The 27,804-nt window shown below is 31.9% G+C and overlaps 2 protein-coding genes across 3 annotated transcripts in view; both read right to left on the bottom strand.

Moving 5' to 3' along the window:
- The window catches only part of cdi (serine/threonine kinase), an 83,355-nt gene extending 69,645 nt beyond the window's left edge, over positions 1–13,710 (bottom strand). The window contains exon 1 of the mRNA XM_085196506.1: positions 12,963–13,710. Coding sequence (XP_085052632.1) covers positions 12,963–13,316 — 354 coding nt within the window. The 5' untranslated portion in view covers positions 13,317–13,710. The remainder of the gene's footprint in view (positions 1–12,962) is intronic.
- A 1,350-nt stretch (positions 13,711–15,060) lies between these two features.
- LOC146532875 (uncharacterized) overlaps positions 15,061–27,804 on the bottom strand; it is a 92,529-nt gene continuing 79,785 nt past the window's right edge. The window contains exons 4-13 of one of the 2 annotated variants that reach the window (XM_085196279.1): positions 26,952–27,016; positions 25,635–25,773; positions 23,326–23,438; positions 22,004–22,132; positions 21,531–21,665; positions 21,170–21,389; positions 20,700–20,845; positions 20,275–20,580; positions 19,247–19,453; positions 15,061–18,814 (exon numbers count right to left, since the gene is read on the bottom strand). In XM_085196279.1, coding sequence (XP_085052405.1) covers positions 18,711–18,814; positions 19,247–19,453; positions 20,275–20,580; positions 20,700–20,845; positions 21,170–21,389; positions 21,531–21,665; positions 22,004–22,132; positions 23,326–23,438; positions 25,635–25,773; positions 26,952–27,016 — 1,564 coding nt within the window. In that variant the 3' untranslated portion in view covers positions 15,061–18,710. Of the gene's footprint in view, positions 18,815–19,246; positions 19,454–20,274; positions 20,581–20,699; positions 20,846–21,169; positions 21,390–21,530; positions 21,666–21,997; positions 22,133–23,325; positions 23,439–25,634; positions 25,774–26,951; positions 27,017–27,804 lie in introns of both variants that reach the window. The other variant, XM_085196278.1, reaches the window with a different exon arrangement.

Here is a 27,804-nt window from a genome sequence, read left to right on the forward strand (position 1 = left end):
ATTACATAAGTAATTACAAGGCGGTACAAGATTGAAATCGTGAAACAGTAACTAACTGAGGTGTTAGTTAAGACAGCTGTATATATGATCGTAATACGAGATTGAAGGGGCTGTGTTACTTTTAGCATTGTTATTAATACATTGATTTTCTACTAGAGTCACTAATCAAAATACTTTGTCTTGTTTATCAGACCTAAGAAAAATTAATTTCCTCGAGTGGAAAACGAATCCACAACTACCACATTCGCTGTGCCACGAGATCCTGGTATAAAATAAACATTTAAGTACATCAAAACAGCTGTACCTACATACAGTAGTAACACGATATGAAAGGCAAGGGAGCATCGTCAGGCCAAGCCAAGCCATATTGATTGAATTAAGCGCACAGGCCCCTCTGGATCTATGTATGTGCACGCTGCACATCAATTTAGGTAATTGAACGCCTCGCCACCGACCGAATTGTTGGATGGAGATTTTTTATCAACACTTTAATATTTTCATTTACTCGCTCTGATAACGAGGCAAAGCACGGCGTTGGGTTCCGCCGAGCAACACGTAACATACGTATTAAAAAATATAACACAAAAAATAAAACATTAAAACAATAATTTACAAAGTATTTATAATACACGTGATTCTATTTTCTTAGACACATATTTGTATGACAAATATGTAAACCTAAATTAAATACACTATAGGTGAAGAGACCACTTGTAATGATATAAAGCCATGCCCACAGAAATGGGGGGATCCGTGCCCACCCCAAAACAGTGCTGTGCTATCCAGAAATTTCACTAACAAAAATCTTTACGCCCATGTACTCGTATACAATTAAAAATACATATATAACACAGACTAGTTAAACAGTCGCTCCTTTTAAATACATAAACCCATCTAGCTCAAGGTAGGCTAGAAGTCGAATGTAGGGAGCTAATTAAATTTTTTTTTAGAAGAAAAATTATATTAATAAGTACCTACTTATTATATTGTAATAAAATAAAATGAAAGATACGCATAATTAAATGCATACTACATTATAAGTATCTAGGCAGAATAGGCAGAGGGAACCTAGTATTAAGTCATTCCATTCTCCACTTTTCGGCCAACTTTTAATACATTACATTGTGACAGGCGGAACTTAACTCCGCGCTTTGGCTTGCTACCGGAGGGAGAAAATGAAAACAATTTATTCCCTCACATATCGAACCAACAATCGCCGTTATTAAAGTCACACGCTATGGCGCTGCTCCACGAAGGCCTCGTTCAATATCTTACTCTTCATATAAATGGTCTTTTATTAAGCACTTCAATTCAGTGATTCAATCACTGAATCGCGCTCGTGTATATGTTGTATGTACCTGCAATATTATATAATATTTACATAATGTTCGCATTCAATTAATATTTTGCTGACTTCATTTTTTATGTAACAAAATCAAGTTGCAACAACTGTTTTCGTTTAGCGTTTTAGTGGCGGAAGAATATTCTTAAGTAGCTACATTATTATTTCCTGCAATTTAAACGGTAGGCAGGGAGAATAGGTGACAGGTCACTCAGTTCTTCACTTTCTGCTCGGTTTAGTAGGTTGCACACGAAAGATCTTCTGTTCTCCATGCTTCGAGACATTGGCGAAGTTATCAGAGCTCATCTGGCACATATGGAATGCAATAATACTGAATAGAACAGAGAAAATTCTAATGCCTATTATCGTTCACAATTAGTCGTGGAGCAATCCCTTCGTGGACCTCTTTTATAGTCATTTCATTCTGCACAATGAAACTGAAAAAAGAGCATCCAGCGCTTGCATAACCAGGATCCGAGAAACAACTACCTATAAAGTGTAAACTAAATATTATTTATCCCCCAAATTAGAATTGTACCCACAATCATTACATTCAAATAGTCATACACACCAATATAATACGAATTGCATCAAAATAGCGGAAGAACATATTAATGCTCAATAAATAAATAAATTATAAAATTATCAATTTGGAACTATCAAGAGTTTCGCCAGCACTGTTAAGCCGACCGTTTCATATAGCAATAAAATACTTGCGGACGCTGTGGCACGTAATGTTGTATGTAACAGGTGCGTAAGTGAAGATAAGGATTATTAACTACTAATAAATAAGTAATTACTTGTAAAATAACTTTACAGTAGTGGGTTGCCTAGCCTTAAAAGGACTGTAAAGCCTGAAAATCTTGAAACTACCAATATAGTTAAAGTATCAGTTTGAAGTTCAGCTGATTATAACTTTATAATCTAAACGGATATTAAATATTTACAAAATATTGACATTTTTATAGGATTCCAGGGCGGGGTTGACGAGCAAGAAGAACACCTGATGTTGAGTGGATATTGGGTGCCCTCGCCCATAGACATCTACAACCTCAGGGCATTGCGGATAAATTGCCGGCCTATAGGCATATATATGCTTACTTAATAAAAATACAATAAAAATCAAATAAATTAAATCAGATATCTATTATATATACATAGATTAAATGCAAAAAAACATGCCCATACAACACTACAAGTTTCCGTGATCGAATCGCATACGGAAAACACGGAAAATTAAATTAAGAGCCTATTAAAATTACCACGTAAGAGTATCACTTTCACCGAAGAGATTTCCATCATCGCACTGACTGACAACTTTCCAATAAAGATGTGTAAATGACGTATACTATATATATATATATATAGTGTAGTATGAGTTGGTCTGATTCCGCGCCGTCATGCACAATCATCATCTAGGGGAAAGTTTGGAAGGTACCCGGAGCAGCCGTTTGCAATTAGTTTTTGTGAAATATATGTATCAAACTTGAAATCTTGTTAAATTTAATAAATATACGACTATTAAAATGTATGAGCATAATGCATTTTTTTAAACGTGAAGCTATCACGCTGTTTCTCACATATAGCAGACAGGCGGGTCCTAAGGCACTCCAACTTTTAACACAACATTGGATGAGTATTTGATTCAGCGCCGTGCTTGTTAAAAGCTTGAAGATTAGGGAATATATTTAAATAGCACGGCGTTATGTTCCGCCATGCTACACGACTCGAAAGTTGGGGGGCGAAAAGTAAAGTACAGAGTGACAGCTTAACAAAAGGTTCTTTCTGTCTAGCCTACAAGACGCAGGGTACTGGATAAAGCTGAAAAAAGTAAACTAGTGTAAAATGGCTGACTGACTGACTTTTTTCAAACTTTACCTCATAACTGTTATTATATGGGAAAATCATAAATAGCTATATTTTAACGACGAGAGAAATTGGATTCTGTGCTGCAATTACGGAGCCGGTGAATGACTTAAAGTTTTATGTTCACCCATAACTTTTTAAAATTTCACTTTTAACTATAATTAACGTTTTCATGTATTCCGAATGTGTTTATAATCTTTTTTTTATTATGTATATCAGTCTAATTTACTTTCCGGCGGCTTATGAATCTGCTCTAATGTAAGAGTTATAATACATTATAATGTAAATTATGAGTGGCGTAGTAGGAATATATTTCATTAAAATAATTGTTGATAATAAGTTCAATCAAAAATATATTATTATATTAATATGTAATATTTTTGCGTTCAGAAGAAATTTCAAGAAATAAAGTCTTTTGCTTAATAACAAAACTTTGCTAAGAAATATTATAATACAATACCTAAATATATTAAAACGATAATTGAAAATTTTGTGTCCTTTTTTAATAAATTAAAATTTAATGATATAACAATAATTAACGTGCACTATCATGTAAGCAGGTGGTCACGCGTTCAAACCTGAATACAAATCAGAGTTTACTCATTATAACACAATAAATAAGGTATTTAACCGAAATTAGTCTACGTGGAGTGGGTTTATAAGACCATGTCGCCAGTAGGTAACTAAGGTGAATCTACAGAGGAGGCAAATCAATTCAAATATATTTTTCTTCGAATGTTACAATATACGGAATCCTTTTGATGATCCGTAACGTTTTTCCATTTTATTTCTAGTATCCTGGAAAACACATCTAGGTATCTTGTTTTCTAATAACAGGTTAATTAGAAAATCAATAGGTACCTACAGTTTTTTTCGCACAAAACGCCCGCTGTTTGCATTTTACCGCGATTAGAAGACTAGAAGAATAAAGATGTGGAATTTTTGGTGTGTTTTTAAATCAAATCTTTAGTAATACAATGGAGTCAGCATTTGACAGAAAGCCCGATGGTTGTGGGTTCGGTGTATACTATGATGATACTATGGCTATGAAAAATAATGAAGAAAATAGGGAACGGAAGTGTTTTAGTGGAAGCGGAGTGTTTAAACACTTATATTATAAATAATTATTTTCTAAGCTCATTCAAGCTTTGTCTAGCAACATTGATATAGTAAACAAGTCTAGAATTCGCCCATAACAAACATCATTCATAAAGGCGTCACGAAACATTGCCAAATGGGATTGACGCCAGTGTTAAATATATATGATTAATTTTGAATTGCTTATTATAAATTCAGATTTATGTTTAACGAATTGGCTTAATGACATGACTAGAAAAATTAAATGCTACTATAAACACATATATATCTCGACGAGAATAAAAAAAAAATTGTACCTCGTATCTCTCGTATAGGTTTATATCCCGCTGATAGCAGAATAGGCAGAGAGGTTAGTGTTAAAACACTTCGTTTTCGGCGGCAAAATTCTGCAATATCTCTAGAATTTGGCGGAATTATCCGTCGAATTGCTTGGTCGAAATTGGTCGTCAACCCCACGACCTGTTGCGTTTACAGTCACACACTTGTGCCATTGCGCCACAACGACAACCATTGCCAACATACAAAATATATCTGTTATTTCCACATAAATATCGATAAACAATTGTATGTATTTACTCCTTGATTTAATCACTTATTGAAGGAGTAAATTCAATCGATTGTAAAGTGTTTTCTTCGATGATAAAGTACAACCTTCTGGGCAAGGTTGCATACAATATTATGTACAGCGATTAACCTAAAAACGTAACCTGTTGAGAATACATACTTGAAATACGACTGAAACTGGGTTTTTTTAAATTACTTTTACGCCTTAGGCAGAGAGAATTTTTATGATATGACACTCCACTCTCTACATTCGGCTTTTATATAAAGCGGGTTCGATTCCCCCTCGGGGGAATGAAATATTTAATATTTTCATTACTTCGCTTTGGTAACAAGGCAAATTGCGGCGCTGACTGCCGCCAATCAACACGCCTAGAGAATTCGGCCGTTAGGAACGAAAGTGCCTGAATGGGAACAGAGTGCCATAGCAGTAGCTTCCCAGGTTCCCTCTGCCAACTCATATGAGCAGGATACAGCATGAAGTTAAAAAAATAATAATTCGATACTGCCTTGTGAACAGCCCTCGATATTTACACTTTAATTTTTTTTGCGTAGTTTATGAATTAAAATATTATTACGCTATACTATATACAATATTTTTCTTAATATCCAAACTATAATTGCTTATGCATTACGTTCCGAAGTCCAGTCATTCAACTGCAAGTACATAATAGTTATAATTTCATATGCTTCATATAGAACCTGTTTTCTGGCCTTCGCAAGGGTCTCCACAGCTACTGTACTATGACCTTTACAATATTACCCACTTATTTTTTTTTTATTATTACTTTTCTGCAATTTTCGTTATGAATAAGCAGTTTAGAATATCAAAATACACTTTTTACGCAAATAAGATATGATACCAGTTGAATGGCGTAACTTAACACTGCGTCTTTTTAAGGCTGTATACTAGAAATTATGTCTTAATATAAACCAGATCGTGTACAAGCGAGCACAAGTGTGTGACTATAAACGCGACTGGTTGTGGGTTCAATTCTCACTTGAGGTTGATGATTTTGATGATGATGATGATGATTTTCATTTCATCGATCTGGTGTCGAGGCCAAGAACTGCGTTAATTTCTGCCACTCAACACGCCTCCAGAAATCGGCGGAAAATGGAGGTTAGGTTAGATTCCCTCTGCCTACCCTACACTGTGCGGGATCCAGCGTGAAGATGAAAGAAAAACACCCTCAAAACAATCGAACCAACAACCATAGCGTGTACAATCATAAATAAATAAAAGAATAATAAACAATAACATCAAAACAAAAAAAAACAACACATATTCCATGCTAGTTTAATGAACTCGTCACAAACACCTTTACGTCACTATGTACTTGGAATGTATTCAAAGCTAACTGACCTCAGTTAAGATTGTAATATATCATTGCTATTTATACTATCGCGGCGACTATATAAATAATGCTAAACACTAATACTTATCGGGAGGCGGCGAGTACTTTTATCAGTAAGGTTACGCCAAAGGCCGTCCATATTAACAGAACTTTAACTCTTATAATTATAAGAGCCGACAATTATGTTTAAAGAAAATTAAAAATATTTCAAAATTTGTCGTTTTTGGGTTAACGCCTCGAACGGTAATTATTTTTTCAAAGTAAGTAAATAAACGATTTCGGAATTCCAAACAAATGTCAAATGTCAAATTGGAGAGTTGGTGCGAAATCCCAGCATCAATTAGCTTCGTTATCTAAATCGACTGTTGGAAACATCTGCTCTTGGATTTCGGTCGAGGTAAGTCGTCGTGGTATGTTTACACTTTTATGAAAAAAAATCAGGCTGTATCCCGCACACAGTAGGGTAGGCAGAAGGAACCTAGTGTTAAGACACTCCGTTCCCTATTTTCAGCTGAATTCTGGAACTATTGCCTATTGAGTGGCGAAACTAAACACCGCGCCTTGCTTCGACACTGGGAGCGAAAAAATGAAAATATAATAAATTTAAATAAATATTTAATTTCCTCGAGTGGTGATCGAACCCACAACCAGTCGCGTTTACAGTCACTCTTTGGGCCCCTACGCCACGACTGGCCTCACACACTTTAATGTACGTTTTTTGCCGAACGATGCAATAAGCTTGGTAAAATTCGCCGCGAACGAATCTGTGTTGAGATTTTTGATACTTTTTGTAGTACGCCTTCAGTTTGGACCTCGTGTGTGGCATTTTGATGAGAATTTGTTGAAGTTTCTTAGAAATTACTTTTTTTTTGGTTTTGGGTAACAAATAATTAATCATCACTGCATACCTTACGATTTATATAAGTCAAATTCCAACGTGATGAGACAATGAAATTAGAGAATAATTGATTTCACTTTCAGTAAAAAAATAATATATTAGGCCATCTAAAACTAAAACAATTATTAGGTATACGTAATAAACATAATATTAAATATATACGAATATTTAATAAAAAACTATAAATAAAATATTATAAAATAATCGCTAAAAATACTAAATCAACTTTATACCTATCTAAAAAAATCCAAAAATACCCAAAGCGGGGGACGAACCCGATCTAAATATACATGACACAAAAAAGTAGCATCCAACATTGCACGTGGCGCTATAATTAACCACACGATTCGCAGACGTGAACTTTCAATACATACATACTATCGAAGGCAACATCCTGTACTATGAAAACAAGTCGAAATAAAGAAGTCCATTCCTAAAATAGATTGTACACTTAGAAATAAACATATGTAGGTAGCAGCAATCAAAGCGTTTATATGTTGACTAGCTTCACACTGTATCCCGCACATAACAGGTACGCAGAGGGAACCTGGGAACCTAGACACTTCGTTGCCTTTAAGACACTTTCGTCCCGAAACTCAGTACCGCACCTTACCTCGTTACAAGAGCGAGGAAATGAAAATATTAAATATTTCATTCAAGCTTCAAATAGCGCATTGTCGTTTTTCTTATTATTTAATACTAAACAAATTATCTATTTAAAGCGAGCAAAACAGGTGATTCTCTTTATTTTACTTTTTAAAAAAAGTAAAATAAAGTAAATGAAAAAAAATATATTAATAACACGATTTCTACGAATATCTATTAATAAACTATTGTTTAATCGCTAAAAATAAGCCTATCCGTTTAGAAATTCGATTGAACCGCTATATAAAAGCCTTGGCTGAAGGTAACATCCTGCAAATACTTCCTCAGAACTATTTTCCTGTATACACAATCTCGGTAGGTCGTTTCGCAATGTCATACAAAAACTTCTACTCTATCCTTCCGTGGAGCCCAATTGTTCGATTGTTTAATAACGAGTACATATATAATTATAAGTGAAAACTCCTAGGAAAGTAAAATGCCTTTCATTCCAGTATTTCCTTGTAAGAAAATGAAGTTTTCACATGAAATATACTAATTTGAATGACAAATCTTTATAGTCACAATGAAACTCGAGAATACGTTAAGCAATTTCGCATAAATATTGTGAAAGCGCAAAGTTACGCACATCATTATGTACCCGGTAACAAATATGTTGCTATAGAAATTAAAATTTTATAACCATGTTTAGTGCTATCATAATATTTGTTACGTTTTAGTATATTTAAAATATATATTTAACTGTTAAAGTTATACAGTTACTTAAGAGGCTGGAAAGCCTACATATAATTAAATATTAATATAAAAATAATATAATTTAAAAATTATTTTAGCAGGGAAGGCAGAGAGAATCTAATGTTAAGACACCTTACGCACTTTTCGAGACATTGCGGCAGAACTCAACGCCGCGCTTCGTCTTTTTACCAGAACAAGAAATTAAAAAATAATTCAAAAACCCACAACCGTCGCGTTTACAGTCAGAAGCTGTGCCGCTGCGCCACGAAGGCCACGACATATAAATAAATGCTATAAGAAGAAAAATAAGGAGAGAATTCACAAAAAAAAAGCAACGTCTTCGTTCGTCTATGCCACCATTATCACGCAACGATCTCGAATCACGCGGCCAGACGCATGCGCACTTTTATCTGTGATCGGTCGGACGTCAAATGCGCATTGCAATCTTTGAAGATAGCGTGTAGACATTACAGAAATTGTTGAGAGAAAAATATATACATTTCTTTGAATGTAAACGGCATTTTTTATTTACACACTAGTGACCCGCTCGCGTCTTCGCCTGTTTGAACTACACAATTTTTTTATTTACTCATCTTTCAGAGATTAGGGTGTACAAACGCACAGACAGAATTTTTAAAAAATCATTGCCTTGGGTTTTCTTACATTGATAAACTCCATTCCGTGTATAGGGAATATTAACAGTATATATTAGTGTTCATTTAAGAGTACAAAATTAGTGTTGCCAACAAAAATATTTTTAAATTAAAATTACTCTTTTTTAATCAAAATACAAGTTAAAAATACTTGTTTATAGAATTGCAGGTGACCTTTCCTGTCCTTGCACTTGTGTTAATACAAATCTTCTTTCAAGATGTAAAAGATTGCATTTCTATTTGCCTTTTGCCTTTATAATTAAAGAAATTATAATAAACCTTTTCTTCATTAATTAATATTTTCCCCGTAAATCAGCAAAAATATATGTAAAATTTCTTTTAAAGCCGTTGTATTTCCTATACAGCAGGGCAGCAGGGAACTCAGTTTTAAGACATCCCGTTGCCCACGCACCTCCTAATTTTCGAGAGATTGCGTGTCGAGTGGCGAAACTCAACGCCGTTTATTATGACATGTTCTTGTTTCTACGAGAAAATAATTTAAAAATAACAAGGAAAACTATTTCATAATTGAATTCATACTAAGCAAGCCGTAAATATAATTAAGAGAACCTTCTTAATCAGATACCTAAGTATTTATAGTAGGTAATGTACGTTTTCGTTGCAACGTATCTAAGGTTTTGCGTGATACACGAACATACAATCTTGTCATTAGCATTTTCTATTTATATAAACATCAATTTTAACTGGCTATGTTAACTATTTATATATATGTAAAATATTTTAAATTTGGTTTGATAATTTTGTATTTAAAAATGTTGTCTAGTCTGAATTAATAACAACACTAATAACAAAAAAATAATAACGTTAGACCTGATATGTTTCTTGAAAAGAGAATTAAAACTCTAGATATTTAAATAAACCACAAGTGTTGCCCACATAGCAAGGAAGTAACTTAGTATTAAGACACTTTGCTCCCTAATTTTAGAGACATTGAATTGAGTAGCGGAACTCAACGCCGCGCTCTCTAATAGCGTAGATGAATAATTCATTAAAATAACTCATAAGTCGCTGTCTCCTCCACTTAAATGTTAAAACAAATTGCTTTAACAAACTAACTAGGTAAAATTAGCTCTCAATCTCATTAATTACGCGTTAGACGAAAATAAATGATCTCCCAGTTTCCGATAAGTTAACTTTGAAATTAGTATCGAAACCGTGTAATTTATCAAATGGATCCAGTATATGCTTTAGCATTGTAAAAATACAGTTAAAAATAACGATTTTTGTATTAAGGCTTTCGTGGCACAGTGGCACAGCAGCATCTGTATAGTGGGTTCCATTTCGACTCGAGTGAATGAAGACAAACGACACAGGCAAAAACTAGTTGAGCTAGTTAAGTAATATGGTGGCATCAAAGAATACGGAATCAATTAGAAGTCTATTTAAATACATATGTGTATAGAAAACGACAGGCATTCAATCCAGTAAAACATGAAAGGCATATTAATATAACGATAGATCATAATTTTTAGATGTCAGCTAAAAATAAATCGATTTAATTATGAAATGAATATGAATGAAACGCAGTGCGATTAAATAAGCTCGCGAACTTTGGATACTGTCCAAATGCTGTATGTAGTCAATTAAGGTAAAGGTAACATTTTTTGGGTCACATTTTAAAACAATAAAAAATAATAGCTTATGCTACGAAATTCTCTACTACTTTAAATTAACAATTTTTATAAATAATCTTTCCATTCCAGAGCAAATAACATTTCAAAAAGAAAAATTAAATTGCACACACCGAAATTGAATTAACGCTTACAAATTATAGACGCGATCATATACCAAATAAAACTTACAGCAAACAATATCAAAATAAATATTTAAACAGAAAAAAAACCAGCTTATCAATTAGTAAAATTGATATTTCAGCGCGGAATTTATCACAACGCTAAGATAAACAATGAATGATGTCAGACACAAGATATGCTTTTCTTCGGCGTCACTTGAGTTAACAACGGGGTTGTGACAAACGCCGTCACGGCTTTTAGCGTCAACTCAAATAATAACATTGTACACCTACAAATATGTCACGCGTGTATTTAGATCGTAACTTTTTGAAATCAAGGCCGTCGTGGCGCCGTGGCGCAGTGTCTGATTGTGAACGCAACGTTTGTGGGTTCGATTCGATCGGTGAAATAATTTATTTTGAGGTACTCTCTCTGGTAACAAGGAAAAGCGCGACGCAACACGCTATGCCTTGTAAATTGGACAGTTTCTGGAGAACAGTAGTAATAAACTATTATATATTATTAGGTTCCCTCTGTTTACTCTGCTATAACTGAGATACAGTGTGATGCTAAAAAGAGAGAAAATTGAATTCTACACTCGCTATTAAACAGTCAATGAGTCTCAACTTTGTTTATATGGATTCACTGATTTAGTCAGTGTAATAAATAACAATTAAATTGAAAATTATTAATTTTTACATAACTTTATTTAACATCCACCTAATATGACACAATTTAAAAATTAATTCTTAAGATACAAGAAAAGTATGGAAAATTTTTTAAAGGACTCAATGTCAAAGTATGCATTATTCAAGCAGTTAGCCAAATCTAATTGTACTTAATTTGTACGAAGGTCAATGACAAGGTCAGGAAAAACCATAGTAGTGAAGGCCTTTAAAAATTCAATCAACTACCTACAGTAGTTATTTTAAATAAAACTCTTTAAATGGATTAATTGCAGATACATTAGTTTTAAGATTTACACTATATTTCACATATAACACAGCAGAGGGAACCTAATATCAAGAAACTTCATTCATCACCTTCTACCTAATCTTTAATTTTTGTATGTTGAGCGGTGGGACTCCACACTACTCTAGTAGACGAAGTTTTGTATTCAGTTCAATACATGATGCCTTGAATTAAAGCATGTTTTTGGGCATTTGGGCAGAAGGTAGAGAATGAAGTGTCTTTACACTAGGCCTACCTTGTTGTATAAATCATTTTAAAAGTTGATAAGCATTTAAAATTTATAAAGCATTGATTTCTTATTAGAATAATCCCACTGAGCTGTTGTAAATTGAAATTGAACATCAATTTTAAATCATAGGAAATATTAAATTAAATATGATAATAGTTTTATGAAATCACACTTCATTCATAGCATAGGCTAGAACTTCAATGTCAAGACATTCCATTCTTGCTTTTCACCCAAATTCAAAATTTTAGATGTCCAGTGGTGAAACTTAATTCCCTATTTAATACACAAATATGTGTAACAATTATTTTAGTTTATTATAACTAAATATACTTATAAGAATAATATTATATAATAAAAATATACACATAAATGAATATTACTTGTACAGTATAATTTGACATATTTTGTTTATTCAGAACAATTGCTAATTATATCTTTATCTAACCTTTTATTATTTACTTTTTTTAATGAATGCTTTCTAGTTAAAAGATAAAGATCAGAAGGCAAAATGCCAATAACTACTTTCATAAATATTTACAACATTTCATTACATATTTGTTATGTGAGTGTGATAAAATTATTATCTGTTTATCAACAAAGTAAAAGAGGCCAACATTTTTATCATACAATTCAATAAGATAAATATATTTGTGATATTAACTAACAGCAATTTTTTTGTATAATTATTTACTGATGTTAATATTTTTGGGTTTACTATTTTTGCAACATTTCAAGTGTTATTTTAATGAAAAAATAAAAAATTGTATGTAATCTTATAAGATTATTGATTATCTTTCATCATTATTTGATTATTAAATAAAACAGCATAATATATGAGTCATAATATTAATACAAACACACAATTAACTAATATAATAATAAAAAACACTTACTTTAAAGACTTCTGAAAAGAAGCCTGTTCCAATCTTCTCCAGGTTAAAGTCATCGAAGGGGTAAAGCGCGGCTACTGCGGTCCTCAACGCCGTGCACGAGGACCCAGTAACCCTACGATCACCAAGTCTTTCACCATCACTCACACTCGACTCCGCACAATCATCATCACAACACGCGCGTCTGCTTCGCCCACCGTTCTCCACGAACCTCTTGCCTATCTTCGAATTAGGACCACGCACGAACCTACCAGCTTTGGCTGTCTCATCCAAGTTGGTAAAGCTCTCAGCTATCTTCAACACCTTCGTTGGCCTCCGCTCAATGTTCCTCTTAGATAACGAGCACTCGTCTTGCATTCTAACTGCTGATCACGAACTCTTCAAGTTTATCATCCCCCTTCGAACATAGTTCTTACCACTGACACGAGCATATACAGTTCCCATTATAATATTATGTGGCGATACTTGAAACTATGCGAAACAACATTGTTATTCTTACAAAAAAGATGAATTGATATATTATTCGACTGTCACTTTCACATATATGCAAGGCATCCCAGTTCCCGGTGCTTCACAGTTCCTTTTAATTCAAATCACTCACTCAGGTTTATTTACCTTGTATATATTATGTTACATTATTTGTATTGTTTCACCGAAACAGTCCATTGACTGACGACGCGCGTACGAGTAAACTGTAAAGCAACGAAAGCAGAAAGTAAGCAAACGAGCATTGCCACTTACAAACTATGAAACTACACATGACAGTAAGTTTTGTCGGCTGGCAACATTGAGAGTCCGATTTAACGTAGTTGGCATTACTGTCATAGTTTACGTTCTGAAATATATATTTATTTTATCTTAGTATAAATTATAATGTTTATATTAGCTTTTTTTAGCACTTTGGTTAAAAAATGTAATTGTTTGTTTTTCTGGGGTTTCTTTTGATTAAATGAATGTACAATATTTTTTAACATATAATTAGGTTTCAGAAGTGAAATATCAAAAGAAAACTATACAACACTATTGTTACAAATACAATCTTATTTATTAAAAATCAAAATAACTATAAACTGAAGTTTAAATAACTAGAAACTTATATAAAACACCAACAACATTCGAAAACACATATAGGTATTTACTCAGTGTTAATTATAGCAGCTCTTTTAACCAATTCACAATATTTATTAATTAAAACATTTAAATTACTTTATAACTTGCTAATAATGAGCTATTAACAATCTAGTAACAAATCACATCGACTACAACACGTGTAACCTCAAGTATGTGAGGGCCAAATATGTCTTCCCGCTTAAATTAGTAACTTTTAATAACAAAATGAAAAGAGCGGGCATTTTGACATTGACAGTGACATTGACACATTGCAGTACTATATTTGACAGTTGACATTTGTAGCACAGAAGTCTCCCAACTATATATAATACAAAATTATAAGTTGATTCACTATAAAGGTGATTATCATATCCCTACTCATTGAAAGAGGCTTGTAGATATCAAATTGGTTTTATATAACTTATAAAGACAAAATTAGCAAAAAAAATATTCAAAAGACTGAATATCCTATCTGGATATACCCGTGAGTTTATATTACTTTCTTTTGCTAATCAATCCTTGATAATTGAATATACTTATAACATAATTTATTATTAAGAATTTACTTGGCCTTGAATTGAGGCCATCATGACGCAGCGGTACAAGGGTGTGATTGTAATGTGACGATTGTGGGTTCGATCCCCACTCTAGGAAATAAATTATTTATCTACATTTATATTATCATTTCATAGCTACGGTGTCGAGGCAAAGAGTGGCGTTGAGTTCCGCCACTCAACACGCAATGCCTCTAGAATTCGGCAGCAAGTGGGGAACGGAGTGTCTTAGCACTAGGTTCCCTCTGCCTACCTGTGTGCCTACAGCGTGAAGCTGATTTGAAGAATTTTCTCAAAATATCATTGAGTGACAAGAAAAATAATTTGGAAGTCAGCATAAGAAAAAGCTAGATTTCGTAGTATATTTTCTCTTATTCGAATTACTTAAAATTTCATTATTAAAAAGAAAGATAATGGTAAATAAATAAAAGTCAACATTATTTTGCAGTTTATTATAATCCATGCTGACGACTATATACTTAATTAAATGTATCTATATCACACGATGTAAACCACGATGACAGTGTGTCCTCAGAAAGCAACCCTTAAAACATTATACATGTTTAAAAGATCACTTTCGTTTGCTCATTTCCCTTAACAGGAAATATTTTATCTGTCACAATAAAAAATAACAACACTAGCTCAATTATTCACAACTGTCTACCTACCAACTATTAAAAATTTAACGCTCAATAGCTATAAATACAAATATATTATTGCTGTCGCGATTTTATAACTAATTTACCTTAACTATCTAGTTAACTATACATTGATCTCAAAATGAGTATTCGTTTGTTGCTTAATCTAAATGTATATTCTAAAAACTAATTTATCCTTAGTATTGCTTGATGAAGGAAAACATTGCTTTCCTTAGAAAAATTGTAACAAATACATATTATTAACTATAATGCTGGGGACAGACATCAGTTATTTTTTAAATTATCACCAATTATCAAGAAAATTATAAAAGTAAACAGATAATAAAAATCAGTTATTACGCTTAAAATAATATTAAAATCATTTTTTAATATTTAAGTAAGAAAGAATTTAAAATGTAATCAAAACGTGATGTATGTCCCTAGTGGTAGCGACCATCAAATGGTGCGTTGTAACAAATGTGTGTATATATTATAAGAGACGCCGTATTACAGTTTAAGCTGAATTTATTAAAACAAAAAACCGATAAACATTTTTTTAAAATGAGTACACTATCTAAGCTCGATGTGTGAAATTAGTATTAGTTTGATAATGAAATACATATTTGCAATAGAACGTTTATCGGTTTCTGTTTATTATAAATTTTAACATAATTTTATAATAATTTTTAAAATGCAAGTTATACTGTTATTTAGAAAGTTCAAAAACAATTTTTCAAAATCAGTGCATGACTGTTATCTGTTGTACAATAGAAATGGTTAAATATGTAAGATTTAAAATGTTATTCTATTTTTTTTATTTTATATTTTTATTACAAAAAGTCAATTATGATAATACGGAATAAAAAAACAAATTCAACGGAAAACTAACAATAAGAATATTGTTACTCTACTGTAACACGGCCGATATTGTGCTCAATCACAATTTCCTAGAAAAAGGGTAAGAAAGCAAGTGTGCAAGCTTAACAAAAAAAAATAGCTATAAAAATTACTTGAGCAATAATAATTATAATAAAAGCTGAAATGACTTATTAATGCAGTAATAATAAAATAAATATCTGTTTCTTTTAGAATAAAATATACTTAATCCCACATAAAGTAATCAGTTATAGCATTTGTTATCAGACAGCGAAACACATACATACTTAATATATGAATGCATTTAAATAGTCGAGTAAGAATATACTTAATATAAAAATACTCATTGCCTATACAAATAAATGGAAAACGTTACTAAAATAAAACAATCGATAATTATATAATGAAAGAAAATTTAAGTTTCGCTCCCTGATTAACAATACAGTAATGAAAAAATTTTTTACACAAAAATATATTAAGTGCATGACCAAAATATAACTTAGCATGGGAGGTAAAATGACGCTAAATTATTCTAGCTACGCATAGAACGCTATAATAACTTTGTACACATTATCTAAGCTTCGCGTTTAATTTGTATGACAAACGTTGTAACCGTGAAAACCTCTTCAATTAAACCACAGTAGATATATCATAATTTAATATTTCAAGCAAAATATTGTAAATGGTATATTTTGAAAGATATACAGTCTTCGATGCTGTTCGTTTAAAGCTAAAATATTTTTATTTATTCTAATAGATATTAAATGATGATAAAATCTGAATTGTTTTAATCAGAATAGATTGAAGAGTCGAGTGGCATACATATATTTTTTAAAATTACAAATTTGGTTCGTACAGTAAAATATACCTATCGATTTAGTTATATGTGCACCCTATAAGAAAAGCAATTCTAATGTTAGTTATATATAGTTATAAAAATGGATAAATGCAATTCGACTCACCAAATTGATAATAAAGATTTACGCCTAGTACTGGGCTATTTTTGACCTGTGATAATATTTAATACTTTAAAAAATGTAAAGCGAGTTACAAAATATCTTAGACAATATCGTAATCATATCAAATTAATGCTGAATAGTTTTAAAATCAATGAAATTTTAAATATTTGAAAAAAATAATATTAAAGTTTAAAATATTACAATTAAAGTGCTTCATAAATGACTACATATTTTATTCTAAGACAATATTTGTCTAATTATATATAGATATAGATAAAAAAGATAATCTTTTCCTTATTTTACGTTTTGTAGAATTATACGTGATAAATGATTATGGATTTATAACGAGTCTAATGAAAGTTAGGTATTAAGCGTTATCCTCATTATTTAAGCTAATTAAATAATTAACGTGCTAGTAAATGTTGATTAATTGAATGATAAAATATAAAATGTCGGTAAAATAAAAATTATAATAAAGATTTATATAAGTTTTTGTGAATTTCAGACAGTATTAACTTAAAGAATTAATATAAAATCTCTGTTAAAAGGTACAAAAGATATAAAGTGTTAGAAAAAGAGCTTATTCACATATCAACGATAAAAAGACAAACTAATTAGTTTTATTTATAGCGAATTTTTATAATCTGTATTAAATGACAAACGTTACTTTGAAGTTTAATTGATATTTTTTTTATCATTTATTATTTAAGCAAATTTTCTTTAAACAATACACATTTTCGTTATTTCTTATTTGTTACATACTTCTAATGTTTTAACAAACTCAAGATGCTCTCTCCATCGGTATTTTAAACATTTAATTCACAACCATTTGCACCACTCTATATTTAGAAATAATGTGACAAATATCTGAAATACTGAATACAGTCAACAATTATTACTCAATACAATATAAGAAACAATTGTTTATTAGGCTACATATTAATTTTGTATTAAAGTTGCGGGAGTATGATGATTACTATTCTAAGAATATTCATACACAATAGGAACAACAGTGCAACTTAAAATGTTTTTTTTTAATTTTCTATTTTCGAATCCATTTCGGTCACACATGTCAAAATAATAAAGAAACTTTTTAATATTATTTTAAAAAAACGACATTGTGAAGATTTTTTTTAGGATCAATATATTTTTTATTTTGCTACTGTTATTCCTATTGAATACTTTAAAAAGTTTGTATATATCAGTAAACGTATAAAGTATTTGAAAGTTTAAATATGAGGTTACGTTAAAAGGGGTTATAATATTAAAATTGTTACAATATTTGTGTGTATAGAAAAGTTTAAAAAATCAAATGAACATTTTGCATTCAAGATAATTTTTTTAAATCTCAAATTTTGTAAGTCCTTTGTTTAAAATTGAAATTATTATAACATCATTTGTTATATTTAATAGCAATATTTTAATTAATTATTATTTTTCAATTTAACAATAAAATTCTAATTTAAACTAAATACATACATATAAAATAAAACTAACTTATAATAAACGTGATGAGCAAGTTCAATAAATAATATAATAATGTATGAAATGAACATTTTTGTTTATCTAAGCATTTAATTACAACAGTGTATGAGTGTATCACTAAGTTTTGAATCACCTAGGTATGATATAGTGCAGTATTATAGGTGCCATGCAAATTGTATACGGAGAGGGTATTCTTTGTAGAGGCTGGCTGTTCAGTTCGTCTTGGCATTTACCTAAAATAAACATCTTAAAATAAATGATTAAGAAATAAATAATATATTACAGCTTTAAATGACTCCCTGAATTTTATTTCTGTAGAGTAAGATGTTTTTTAGTTACAAAGTTTAATATGGTATAACGAAAAGCTACAAACATATTTCCTACCGTCCTCCTCATTGACAATTCTCTCTCAATTACTAGCTGACCTCGCTACAGTGAGAGCTATGCCTCGCGTGATTGCGTCTCGTGATACAAAGTAGTAAAGTCTCGCCACTGTAGTGCCTTACCAGAGCAGGACATGATGATACTTGAAATTTGAATAAAATAAGGTGGTTGGGAGTTCATATCCATCGCGTCTATAAACTGTTTTTTTTTAATTTAACAGTTTTCGCTATACGTCATCTGTCAGTCACTCGATTCATTGATGGATTGGTTGATAATCTTACCAGTAAACCCAGCATCAAACAGCACAGCGTCTTCCTCGTTGACAATTCTCTCGCAGTTAGCAGCTGACCTGGCTACAGTGAGTGCTCCGTCTCTCGCGTCTCTCGACACAAAGCAGTACCGTCTTGCAGCCGTACTGTCTCTCGTTATGGGCGTTGTTACTACGAATGACGCTCCTCCCTCGTACCAACCGCCGTGACATGTGTATGCTGGAAGGTATGTATTGTAATTTTTTAATTTATATAGGAAAAAGAGTTTAAATGATTATATGCTTCAACTTTAAATCGGAATCTTTGAAAATAATTTTAATAAATTTATTGATTTTTTGATTATTACACATAATAAATGAAACAGTCGAATTAATTTTTGAAACGTTTAATACATTTCATAATTTAGTATTTCTTTCTTATATTTTTATGGATAATCCATCTCACAATTAAAAAATATTTTTACCAAACTTCTTCAGAAAATAAGGAATATCTTCTCCGATATCCCTTCAGTATATTATTCGAATCTAAACATCATAAGTTCATTGACCTCAATTACACTAAGTACCCACATCAATAAGAGTTGTGGTTTTCTTAATAGTCACAATAACGATTATTATTAATATTTAATTCTATATGACATTGACCTAAATTGATACAAGGTATTTTTATAATCTTTTAATTAATAAGCGGCTTCCTCGTTGCTAATGGGACGAGACGGACTACACAACACTGTATGTGGGTTCTAATCTGATTAAGAGATTATATTTTACATATTTTCGTTTCCCTAATGTTATTAGTCAAAACTAAAGACAAGTTAATGCTTAATATTTATTTGGGCGGTAAATAGAAAAATAATCAGTTCGATCTCCACTGGGGACCAATGAAAACCAACTACAGCGCTTAGTTCCGTCACTCAACACGCAACGTCTCGAATTCAGAAGGAAAGAGGAAAACGGCGTGTCGGGACACTAGGTCTATAGCAGGTGGACCTGTCTACCTGGTATACACGAAATTAAGCATGAAGTTAAAAAATTACATACCCGTAACAGCTTCTTTACTATCACATGTAGAATAAAATTCCATATTTTTAGCAGAATTGCATCCAACCTCCAGTTTACTGTACACTCCGCATTCCGAATGCCTCCTACTCCTCAGGATGGGAGTCTCCGACATATTGCTTATACTAAAATTGAACAGTCTCGTGTGGTTTAGCCTACGATTATGTTGAAACATTGCTTTCTCACGCTTTGTCCTATTTCGCTCTTTGAGAAAACTTCGCTTGTGCCGGTGGTTTGATATAGCGTATTTGCCAGCGTACGGGCATTCTTTAGATTCGGGGTTGCTGGCTGTAAATTAATAAATAATTGTTATTTCTTAATTACATTAATCACATTTAAAATTGCTCTTTTCGTTAAACGCAAAATTCTTACTTAAAAAATAAAAACAAGAAAAATAACCCACTCACCAACTAATGTAACATAAGACGCGGTCATAGCATTGAAATGTGAGGTGGAACACGCCTCATCTGGTCGACTGGTGGGCGACCCACGCTGGAGCTCAGCGATGTATGTATCGCGACGGTAGAGTACTACACATACGTAGCGGGATACACTGGAAAATAGAGATTAAGGTAATTTGTTTAGGCTAATTATTAATTACTGAATACCTCTTGCTATATGCAAAATGTATACTGCGTTCGTATTTTTAGTAGGTACAATTTTATGTTCGCTGTTTTTTAATTATATACTAACTTAAATGTATGATTTCTTTTTCATTCACTTAAATTCTCTCTATTTTATGACTAAGTAACTGGACATGAACTATATAAATTTTCACTTATTTCCAGAATTATAAAGCAGCGGAGCTAAACGCCGCCTAATTTAATTACCCTGAAGAAATAAATATTTTCTAAAATAGCACTTAGGTATATCTCACCAATGATGTTGCCAATGAGCGACCAGAGCGACAGAATTCCCGCTCGGCGATGTTGCTTTAACGTTAACACAGTAAACTTTAATTTCCACACCGGTTTGGTTTGTAATGCGCAGAGTGGCGTTACGTTGTGAGAACGTGTAGTTACTGCTGAAGTCTAATGTGTGCCAGGTGCTGGAGAACGTCATCCAGGTGGGGAACTGACAGTTGAACCTGACTGAAACTGAAAGCAAAACCATTGTTATTATTTTTCACCTTAGAGAGGATTTCTTACCTAATGGAACGAAAAAAAGTGCGATTTTCCTTTGTATTATAGACAAACAAATTTGAACGCGAAAACTAGCGTAGATAAATATCCAATTACCTCTTTTCAAAGCCATAGTCCTAGATCCTTCAGTCGCACTAGACAATCCGTTACACGTAGCGTCACCAGATTGCGCTACTCGATACTCTACGCCACCTGGAGGCGCCGGACCTTCCTTCATACTGCTGCTGGAAGCTGGAATTGTAAGAAAAAAATGTTAAATGATAACAGTATTATAATACTGTTATCATTATATTAATTAATTAAATATAACATAAAAGTAATCTCGAGTTACCTACATACAGACATACGGAAATAGTTATAAAAATATATTTTTTTTGTTAAAAATATATAATATAAAGATTAATTTATTATTATTAATATTACAAGGAATTTTAAATATGAATTAAAAAATAACATTTTAGCTCAGAACAGTATCAGGAAAATGCGAACCAAAGTAGCTATCACTTCGAAAATAAGCTGAAAAAGCATAAAAAAATACAAACCAAAATGCGACTAAATCTTACCAATACCATTTGTCTTCTCATAGACGAAACATCTGTATCTGTCTTCGTTGCTGGTCGCGTGGTTGTGGTGTATCTTGCCCACTAGGAACCTTAGGCTCCCTTCCTTCCATGTCGCTAAGCATTCTAGTTCTTCCACTGTAACGATAAAAAAATTATTTATTTATTTTTATTAGTTTCATGCTTTATTTGGCATTTAAAAACATATCCTGATCTTATAATCGGAACCTAAATAAACTCTCATCAGACTACCCATGAAGTGTATCCTTTCAATAAAAAACGAATTATTGAAATCGGTTGGCGTGATAATAAATTATTCGTACATTTGTCTCGTATATACCTAGTGCAAATTTAAGACTCATGTGATATTCTCATTGATAACATTGTTAGAAATAGACCAAATTAAAATGGAACCACACGGGAAGCACCAGCTTTCAAATAAAAAAAAGAATCGTCAAAATCGGTTCACCCAATTAAAAGTTCTGAGGTAACAGACAAAAAAAAAACTAGTCGAATTGATAACCTCCTTTCCTTACAGAAGACGGTTAAAAAATATAAATTGACAATTTTTTTTTCAATATAACCCCAAAAGTTATATCGAAATTAATATAACAAAAGTAACGCCACATAAATATACAATTACAATTTTCTAGAATACGAAACGAAAATCCAAGTAATTCCTCGATGACGCGTAGACGAAAAACGTAAAACAACAAGTTACGGAGTTATTTCAAGGCAGACAAACAATAGCCTGGAAGATTGCCCGCCAGAGTAGCTACGCCGTACTGGCGGCTAATATTGCGCAAAATTATATCGGGATACTGTGAAACAATTTGTCTGGTATGAACATACCTGCATATGAATTAAAATTCTTGTGCATTTCTCGTTTGTATTGCTATTTCGTGTAGTTTTGATGAATAGATATGATGTAATTTGCAATTTAAGTTTATTTTATTAATAAAACAATTAAGAATAATGAAAAATAAAGTAGTGAATGGTTATTTTTAAATTTATGTTATTTGAGCATACAATTTAAGGAATGGCATAAAATTAAGAAATGGGAATCGAAATAAATTAATAATAACCTTTTCTTATTATAAAAAAATAATTAATTAAATATGTGCATTAGTAAAACACGAATTAGAAGGTATGGCATCAAAGCAAAAAAAAGAGTTACATATTATGCTGACTTAAGAATTTTGACGAAAATGTGTTTTATTAACTGTTTTTAATTATGAACGTAATGTGAGGTCTCCCAACGTCAGTCTCAAAGGACCAATTAACCAAAAATTATGACGTAAGTTAAATAATTTGCATAAGTGTTTACTTACCAGTGCTCTCCGAACCGTAAACATCTGGACATGCTTGGTAATTAAGTAACAGTCGCGAGTCCTCTGTACAGCTCTCGATGGATGAAGCAGGTATCTTGCAGTCGCCATGGCCTCTACAAATTGTGACAGATAGAGGGAATTAACTTCACGTACTTAATTGCTATTACGTACGTAATTGCTATTTTATATTAACTAGTATTATAAGGCTGAGTTTGTTTGTTTAAACATGCTAATCTCAGGAACAGCCGTTTCGAATTGTAAAAATATTTTTATGTTGGATGTTCCATTTATCACCGGAGACTTAGACTACATTATAATCATCATGTTAATCGTTTCTATGTAAAAGAACACTTTAATTGGTTCATTTGTCATATATGTACAACTCAAATTTTCATTTGATCATGGGGGAGGCTGCAGGTAAGAGCTAGTATGTAATATAAACATTGCGTAATAAAAACTATGCAAAACTACGCAAAACTCTAACTAAAATAATGGTATAAAACGTAGTAATTATAAAAACTTTCTTTATATTTCAATAATAGGAATTCTCTGGTCCAGTTGAACACGTAGAATCGGGTTCATTTATCTAATACAACATATTCAACAGAGATAAGTTACGCAAAGATCTTTCATTCGACATCGTATCGTACGCTATAAACGGGCGCGAGCGTGTTTCACGATTGCAATTATTACTTTGCGTCATGTGCAGTGGCTTTTTAATTTGACCGACGTTAATCAAGCGTGGTCTCGCCGCAGGTAATTAATGATATGCTTATCACAGTACAGCACTCAACGTCAGTCTAATAATTAATTGTCTGTGCGTTGCAAATTTCTTCTATATAGCCAGTTGAATTTTACAGTTTTTATATGCAAACCCCATAGTTTTATATCTGTAGACGAGGACTTTATTTATATTCTATTTATTTTAGGGTAGGGTAAGTACAGGAAACCTAAGACACTCGTTTCTGAAACACAATTCGTTTTCCGCCTAATTTTAGAGGCATTGCGTGTTGAGTGGCGGAAGTCTACGCCGCATTTTTCTTCTACACCATATCGGGAAAATGAAAAGATTTAATCTTTTATTTTCTCCAGTGGGTATCGAACCCACAACTAAACTGGGTTACTTACCTCTAGTTTTATATTCTATCTTAATATTATACATATCGTTAAAGAGTTTACTTCGTAGAACTCGCTTATCGAAAATATCTTTTTGTGTTAGATATAGAAAGTCTATTTACTGAGAAATGCTATTATCTATATTACATTAGGTTAATCGATTCGATGTAATCCACTGTACTGCGGTCTAATCTAACTGCGGTTTGGGTTACGGGTCCTTAGAATGTCATATGTACAAAATACTTAGTTATTTCTTTCTATAATAACATTTTTGATTTTCTCAATTTTTACATATTTCAAATTACACAGCTTAACCGGATTAATCGCGTATATTTCTAAACGTTTCACTTAAAATTAGTCATTTGTCTTTGGATGAAGTCGCAGGTGAACGCGAGTTTGTAGTATAAACGATACGTAAATTTCTAACGTATATAGAGAAAGAAAGGAGAGTGTTTTTAAGTCAGTCAGTCAGAGTTCTGTTTCAGTTTGGGCTTAAAGTAGGGACCGGCCAAACTTTTGTAATCTTCTCATTGTGTGAGAGAAATATTGAAGTAAGTGCAATTAATTATATATGTTACTAGCAATCTGTATAATTTGATATTCTATACAATACCTCGACAATGTATAGAATACCTGTGGTGTCCGGGCAATATACATTATATACTTAACCTAAGTAATTAATAAAATTCCTAGGGATTGTACAAAGTACCTGATAACTTTTATGTTAAATTGTTTAAATATGTATTTTTTATAATTTTTAGAATTCGATCCAATAGGAGCTAGAAAATAAGTAACTTAAATAAAACCTTTATCAAGAAAGCATGTAAAATTCAAGAAGTAAGACATTCAGTTGCTCATCACGTCTCAGCGCCGGTGAAGACTAGAAACATACTCTTTTAGTACCTAAGTGATTGTTAAATTGAATTACATATAGTATATCTTCAAACTCGTTAAAAAAGTTTTTATTTGGTTAATAAAAATGATATACTACCTGTTTATACATACCGATATCGACTTCGATAATTCTTTTATATTGCATAATACAATAAAAAAGGATTATCAAAATCGACGAATCGAATTACTTGGTGTCCTCAATGCCGCACCGATACTGGTGCATGTGCAATCTGTGCACTCAACGGCTCACCAGTACTAGAGCACATGAAATCAGTAGCAACAGGACTAATGTAACTTACCTATTGTAGGTAAAGGAAAATGGTCCCTTAAGCGGACACCCAACTGGCTCGGCGTTTTCCCGAAACATAGAATATAGGAGAGCATCGCCTGTGATGAGCGAGCACAAGTGGGGCAGCGCGTCTCGATTGTGGCAGAATGCTGTAAAGAAATACATTAAATGCATATTATTTATACATTTAAGTTTATATATATATACGGTTGAATGTAAATAGTTGGATATCGAGCTCAGTGGCGCGGCGTGCAATTGAAGAGGCCAGGTCCAAGATCAGAACAGGCTGTTGATGATGGATGATCATACATTTGTGAATATACATAAGTTGTGTATTCGAATATAACTTATAAGATTTTTTCTTTAAATTATGGAAAAATCTGCGAAAAGTATGATGATTTTCTTCATTTTCTGCTTTGTATTAACTAAAAACATGTAAATTTAGAAGTTCCTATTCCATTGCACTGCAATAGTTAAATTAGAGTAAATCCAACGCTGCGCTCTGGCTTATCCCGACCGACACAAACAATAAGGTCAACACAAATATTAGGTCCGTGCCGAATTTGAACCTACAACTTTGGTAATCCGCTGCTTAAACACTAAGTCAGGTCGGTCGGGTTAGTTCATCTTACTAGTTTGAATTATATAATAATAATATACATTTTATAAAAGTAATTTGTATCTACATTTTGGAAAACATAATTTTTTTATCGTAGCGGGATTTTAATAATTATCAAAATATTTTTCTAAAAAAGTATTTTGCTTTTTAAGCGTGGAATAACACTTTAAAAATATAAAAACTGTATAATATATTGTTAATGAACCACTTAATATTTTTTTTTGCAGAATGAGGTCAATATGAGTAAGGTATTCTTTTTTAAATCTGGAGAATTAGGTATCTATACATACATATTTGTATCTTATACATTCTATACATAAAATTTTGGCTTCGGTAGTTATTGATTCCATTTTATCGACACAGTTAACTGCAATATATTTTGTCTTAAAGGCATTGGCAAATTGAAGTTTTATATTAACTTTGTCGCTAGAATTATGTATAACTAAGAATTTCGAAATATTTTTTTAGCTTTACACTATATTCCGCACGTGGCAGGGTAAGCAGAGGGAACCTGGAAAACGAGTGTTAAGGTACTTCATTAAGACACTTTCCTTTCCCACTTTCCGCCGAATTCTGTAGGCATTGCGTGTTGAATGCTCTTTACTAGAGCGAAGAAATGAAAATATTAAAATATTGTATTTCCTAGATTCTAGTGTGAACTATAAAAAAAGATATGTTTATTAAATAAAATTTGTCATGAATACTCACTTTCTTTATACTGTAAAACGTTTATATGTTTCTCATGCATCACAACGCAGCGGTAGCAGCCTTTCCTAAAATAGAAAAAAAAACATATATTAATATTTTTCTATCCAAAAACGAGGTCAGGTCGAGGAGCCTAATATAAATTTTAAAGACGTGTTTTTTTACTCATAACCCTAGTTTAAAGTATAGGGATGCTGAAAGAAATGAAAGAGATAACTATACAGATTTTTAGAACTTTATTTTTTGTTTTTCTTTTACGCTACTTCCCGCTTAGTAAGTGTAGAGCCTACTTTAAGTAGTAGTTAAAACAAATTTCAAATAAGGTACTTGTTTGTAAGGTTTGTTTTATCAGAGTGCACGTTTATAATTAATTCCTTCGAATGGAAATCGAATCCACAACCATCACAGTCAAATGATGTCCAACAATGGCCTTGTTGTGTTTGTCTTTATAAAAGAAACACAAAGAACCTGGTTTACTGGTTAATTTTCAGTGATAAAACTAGAATAGACTAGTGATAAAACTAAAACTATATTCTATGTTCATTTGTATATAATGTATTTATTTCAGAATATCCGTTTTTTAACCATAGTGGACTGTTTGGTTTGGGGTTAAATGGCCGTGTGTATTTTGGCTCAATGATGTATTTACTTTTATTTGTTTATTAACTGCGTTAACTGTAATTATTACGGTATTTGATAAGTTTGTTTTTTTTTAAATTAATTTAATACACAATTTTAACTCTCGAGGAGGATTTACATACTGATGTTTATTAAAAGGCATTATATTAACTTTGTGGCTAGAATTATGTAAAACTAAGAACTACAAAATATTTAAAAATATTTTTTTAGCTTTATT

This window comes from Heliconius melpomene, chromosome 13 (assembly GCF_056956725.1).
Source record: "Heliconius melpomene rosina isolate 202511_hmr_F chromosome 13, ASM5695672v1, whole genome shotgun sequence".
Lineage (NCBI taxonomy): Eukaryota > Metazoa > Arthropoda > Insecta > Lepidoptera > Nymphalidae > Heliconius > Heliconius melpomene.